General features: G+C 47.0%; 1 protein-coding gene across 1 annotated transcript; it reads left to right on the top strand.

Annotated features, from left to right (window-relative positions):
* Positions 1-1,805: 1,805 nt before the first annotated feature.
* On the top strand, positions 1,806-5,228 carry LOC134612180 (uncharacterized). The gene is made up of 3 exons (XM_063456536.1): positions 1,806-2,096; positions 2,184-3,420; positions 4,576-5,228. The coding sequence occupies exons 1-3, from the start codon at positions 1,806-1,808 to the stop codon at positions 5,226-5,228; spliced, it is 2,181 nt and encodes a 726-aa protein (XP_063312606.1).
* The last annotated feature ends 439 nt before the right edge of the window (positions 5,229-5,667 follow it).

The following is a 5,667-nucleotide window of genomic DNA, read 5'->3' as shown; positions in this document are numbered from 1 at the left end:
TTCTTACCTTTTACCAGGGAGGGGGGATGCCTGGTAGTCCAGTGGTGGCATGTTTACTTTAGTCTGTAGCTCTGGCTGCAGGCTGCTTCTCCTGTCCTCCTGCGAGCACAGCACTGACTCTGAGCTTGTGGGAGGAACAGAGAGCCTTGCAGGCCTTTCCCTTCCTCTACTTGAAAGAAGTGCCAATGTGCTGGTGAGTAAGATCTTTGATCTCCTCATCAGCTAGAGAGGGCTTACAGCAAGTCTGGCTCTGCATGGGTCAGCAGGAGAGATGAAAGGATCTCCCCTGCTGTCCTTGGTCCCCGGCCGTTGAGGCCTGTCACGGCAAGGGTGCATAACTTTGTATTACATTATGAAATATTATCCTTTAGTGCCATTTGTGTAGTAAATGGCACAAAAGGATGCTATTGCTGAGGTCAACAGGGGTTACATCTTTTGAAGCTGGGACCCCCACAGAGGTTGGATGACAGAAGGGGAAGTGTGGATGGCATAGCAAGGTTGAAAGGGTTTTACTAATATGGATGTGAAGTAATCAAGGCTCTGCAAGGTGTGAGGTTCTACACTTGGGAAAAGTCTGAATGTCTCTTCATCCATTTGGCCTGTACCATTAAGTGCTGAGTAAAACTCTTTGAAATGTAAATACCATTTTAGCTTTGCTCCAGTATCATATCCAAAGGAAGGACAAAAACATTCATATTTACCCCACAGAATAATAATAAAGCCTAATTTGTATTATATTTGGAATGGGACAAGCCCAATCTTTTAATTAAGCCTAAACATGAGTTGCACAACTTAAAACGTGTGGCAGGAATTGTGATGTCTGTCCTATTGGATCGCAGGTGGGGCGTGCAACATGTCTATGGAATGGGAAAACAATAACAAATTCATAGAGGCAGGTACAGTAGAGGAGATAAAACCAAAAAGTTTATATTTGGCTTGCTGTTTCTGGAACAAAAGAGGTGGTCACTTGGAATCACTATAGGTACGCCCCCGGGTGGGGTGTGATAATTCCACAGGGTATATCTCCTGTAATCCTGAAGGGTGGTGTGTACTTGCTTGGGGCCAAGATCTAATTTTGAGTGAGTCACCATCATCCTTCCTTGCCAGAGACCCCCTGGACAGAAGTTGTACTTTGAAAAACCTAAGTGAGTAATTAGGACTTCTGTATTTTATCATTTTTGTTTTTATCTGTTATTGGTGTAAATAACTTGTTTATTATATATTGTTATATGCACTGTGACTATTTTTGCTCATAATAAACATTCATTTATTAAGTTCTACCTTTGTCTGGTTAAGAATCACGTTACCTGAAGAGACTAGTTAGTATTTTTGTAATTCCTTAAATATTGTACTAAGTAATACTTGGTGGGTTTTATTGTTGATTTACCTGGGGGACCAAGGCACCCCATTTATAAATTGTCTTGGTGGTGGCAGCGTTAAGATAGTAATAGTTATATTATTATGTTTAAGTGTGGGTGGTGTTAAAAGGGGGATTTTGTCATTATTGCCGGTCTAGTGCAGACAAATAGTGTACTTTAACCCTTTCACCACCACAACTACGTCACGCACACTCTTGGAGTAGGGTGCGTTCGTGACAAATTGGTGGCAGCGGTGGGATAACTAAAAGATGTTTTCATCTTTTTATACCAGATTTTAGTGTTGCTGGATTTGTTGGTTAATCCAGGCACTAAAAGAAATTGTCTCAATTTCCAAAGGCTGAACTCAGTGCATATATAATATATTTACACCTCAACAGTCCCCCCCCCCCCTTCTCTGTTTTTTCTTTGCTATCTTTTATTTACTAAATGGAGTACCAGGCACAGTCCAAGGCAGCGCTAGACCAGCTTTGCCGGGAGAGATCTATTCCCTGTCGGGGAAAAACAAAAGAGGAACTATTACAAGCACTGGTGGACTATGATTTGCAACAAACAGTGCAAAGTGAGGCCTCAAACACTGCAGAGGAGATACCTGCAGCTTTTGTCAATGATGTACCGAGATCTGGAGATCCTTTGGATTCTTACTTGCAAACTGTGTTGAAATATGTGGACTCAGCAGATATAAACCAAAGACTACAGCTTATCCTTCAATATCAGGAGGCTGAGAGAGAGCGCCAAGCTGAGAGAGAGCGCCAAGCTGAGAGAGAGCGCCAAGCTGAGAGAGAGCGCCAAGCTGCTGAAAGGGAGAGAGAGGCTGCAGAGCGGCAGGCTGAGAGAGAGGCCTCTGAGGGACAAGCTGCCAGAGAGCATGAACTAAAAATGGCTGAGTTGGAGAGGTTGACTGCCTCCCCTATAAGTATTAATTCCAGAGACTCTTCTGCACCTAAACCACGTGCAGAGAATTTTCCAACTTTGGACAAAGATGGTGATTTGGATGTTTTCCTGCGCAGTTTTGAAAAAGTTTGCAGGCAGTTCCAGCTACCAAAGGACCAGTGGGCAAAATACCTCACCCCTGGTCTCAGAGGTCCTGCACTGGAAGCATTTGCTGCGCTTCCAGCAGAATTTGACCAGGACTATGATTCGATTAAGGCTGCCTTGCAGGAACGGTACAACCTCACTCCTGAGGTGTACCGAAAGAAATTCAGGACTTTGCAAAAGCATCCTACAGAAAGTTATGCAGCAGTTGTGGGGCACCTGGCGACAGCATTCCGACAGTGGACTACAGGGCTGGAAATTACCACTGTAGAAGGTTTGCAAGATCTGCTAATAAAAGAACAGTTTTTGCAGCTCTGCCCAGCCGATGTACAGGAATGGCTGCTGGACCGGAACCCCAAAACAGCATTGGAAGCGGGTAAGCTGGCAGATGTCCACACTGCCAACCGAGCAACAGTGGACCGGAGCAGAGGGTTTGCCAAGGGAGCATCCAGCTGGAGGACCACACCACCACGACTCCCCATCACCAGGCCTAGCGGGCCATCTTTTGTTTCAGTTCCTACCTCAGGGAGAGGGGGAGCTAGTGCCATGGCTACACAAGGAGATAGTCGCAGATGTTTTATTTGCAACCAAGTGGGGCACATTAGTGTTGCTTGCCCTGGGAAACGGCAGCCAGCATTATCAGCTGGGGAGGGACGCTCCTCGGAACCAACGTCCTCTGTGTTGTTTGTAACCAGATCAGAGGGCAGCAACAATGTGAATCTGCAACCTGTGACAGTCGGAGGAGAGGTAACTGTGGGACTCAGGGACACTGGGGCAGATGTGACTCTTGTGCGTCCAGAGCTAGTGTGCTCTGAGGACTTAATTCCTGGCAAGACTCTAGCAGTTAAAGGAATTGGGGGGATACGGCTTGTAGTGCCAATGGCACGAGTTTATTTGGATTGGGGAGCGGGGAAGGGTTTCAGAAATGTGGGGGTAGATGAGAATATCCCTGCAAATGTATTACTTGGTACTGACTTAGGTAGATTGTTATCCCAGTATGTGCCTGAAGGTAATGTGTGTTTTAAACCCAAGCCTCATAGGGGCCCTACTGTGCAGAGGGCAATATGTAAAAGTGTACGTAGACTACCTTGCTGGGAGGGAGGGCAGAATGAGCATGTGTGCCAGGCTGTGCCAGAACCAGAGGTGTCTGTGGTAACAGGTGAAAGTTTGCCAGGGCAACTTTACTGGGAGGGAGGGCAGAATGTGTGTCAATCTGTGCCAGAACCAGAGCTGTCCGTGGAAACATGTGAAAATGTATGCAGACAATTGTGCTGGGAGGGAGGGCAGAATGAGCATGTGTGCCAGGCTGTGCCAGAACCAGAGGTGTCTGTGGTACCAGGGGAAAGTTTGCCTGGGCAACTTCTCTGGGAGGGAGGGCAGAAGGTGTGTCAATCTGTGCCAGAACCAGGGGTGTCCGTGGAAACTTGTGAAAATGTATGCAGACAATTGTGCTGGGAGGGAGGGCAGAATGAGCATGTGTGCCAGGCTGTGCCAGAACCAGAGGTGTCTGTGGTACCAGGGGAAAGTTTGCCTGGGCAACTTCTCTGGGAGGGAGGGCAGAAGGTGTGTCAATTTGTGCCAGAACCAGGGGTGTCCGTGGAAACTTGTGAAAATGTATGCAGACAATTGTGCTGGGAGGGAGGGCAGAATGAGCATGTGTGCCAGGCTGTGCCAGAACCAGAGGTGTCTGTGGTAACAGGGGAAAGTTTGCCAGGGCAACTTTACTGGGAGGGAGGGCAGAATGTGTGTCAATCTGTGCCAGAACCAGGGGTGTCCATGGAAACATGTGAAGGTGTATGCCGGCAATTGTGCTGGGAGCGAGGGCAGAATGAGCATGCATGCCAGTCCGGGCCAGACATAAGAGTGCCTGCAATACCATGTGTGAGTGGGCAAAAACCACTGCAAGGGGAGGCAGGGCTAGAAGAGCGTGTGTGCCTATCTGTGTCAGAGCCAGGGTTGTTTGAGATGCCATGTGAAAACATAAGTGGATCAAACCACTGGGAGTCAGGGCAGGATGAGTTGATATGTTCCCCTGTATGTCAGTCAGGAGTATGTCAGGTGCCAGAACAAGGAGAAAGTGAGGGGCTATGTGAGATTGTGGGAGGATGGCCTGGCTGGGAGAGGAAATTATGTGAGTGTGTACCACATTATGTGCCTGACCAAGGGGTGTCAAAGGTGTCATGTGACAATGTGCAGGAAGAGAATTCTAGGGACAGAGGGCTGAATGAATATGTGTGCCAATATGTGCCTGAAGCAAATGTATCAGATGGGCTGTGTGAAAGTATGGAGGGAACCAGGAACCTTGTCAGCTTATCACAATCACATCTCACACATACACCCAAGCCAGCTCAGGAGAAGGAATCTGTCTCTAAGCAACTTTTTGATTCTGAACCAAAGGTTCAGAGTCAAAAAGGGCAACAAGCCCTGCAGGTAGACCACAAACTAAAAAAGATAAGGAGTGTGGATACATTGCAGGTACCCTGGGAGTGTCCTCTGTCTCATCTTTTGTGTGCTTATAGGGGAGTACTGCAGAAATTGGTTGGTTTCTTCCCCTTAGAGCTACTACATGGGCACAGTGGGTGCGGCCCAAGAGATGTGACCAGAGCGCAGTGTGAGAAGGAAACAGGCAAATCAGGCATGCGTGTTGTGGATATGGCTGTTCTATGGCTTAGGGACAAAGGGCAAGCCTTTTTGGGGGAGGTGTGCGAACACATGAGGGCTACCCCATTCATGGAGAACCAGAGTTATGAAAAAGATGAGTGTATGAGGTGGAGGCAAAAAGGAACAAGTGTTGATACGCAAGGTAGAGGCATGTGAGCCTTCTCCCATTGCGTCTCTTATTTGGGGGAGGTGTCACGGCAAGGGTGCATAACTTTGTATTACATTATGAAATATTATCCTTTAGTGCCACTTGTGTAGTAAATGGCACAAAAGGATGCTATTGCTGAGGTCAACAGGGGTTACATCTTTTGAAGCTGGGACCCCCACAGAGGTTGGATGACAGAAGGGGAAGTGTGGATGGCATAGCAAGGTTGAAAGGGTTTTACTAATATGGATGTGAAGTAATCAAGGCTCTGCAAGGTGTGAGGTTCTACACTTGGGAAAAGTCTGAATGTCTCTTCATCCATTTGGCCTGTACCATTAAGTGCTGAGTAAAACTCTTTGAAATGTAAATACCATTTTAGCTTTGCTCCAGTATCATATCCAAAGGAAGGACAAAAACATTCATATTTACCCCACAGAATAATAATAAAGC

Source organism: Pelobates fuscus, chromosome 5, assembly GCF_036172605.1.
Source record: "Pelobates fuscus isolate aPelFus1 chromosome 5, aPelFus1.pri, whole genome shotgun sequence".
Taxonomy (NCBI): Eukaryota; Metazoa; Chordata; class Amphibia; order Anura; family Pelobatidae; genus Pelobates; species Pelobates fuscus.
Note: the sequence above shows the minus strand (reverse complement) of the source record. Positions and strands in the feature narration are given on the sequence as shown.

Coding starts and splice junctions, on each gene's coding strand:
- LOC134612180 (XM_063456536.1), top strand. CDS start 1,806: ATGGAGTACCAGGCACAGTCCAAGGCAGCGCTAGACCAGCTTTGCCGG. Junction 2,097..2,183: donor TTATCCTTCAATATCAGGAG/GCTGAGAGAGAG, acceptor GCTGAAAGGGAG/AGAGAGGCTGCAGAGCGGCA. Junction 3,421..4,575: donor ATCCCAGTATGTGCCTGAAG/GTAATGTGTGTT, acceptor TGCCTGACCAAG/GGGTGTCAAAGGTGTCATGT.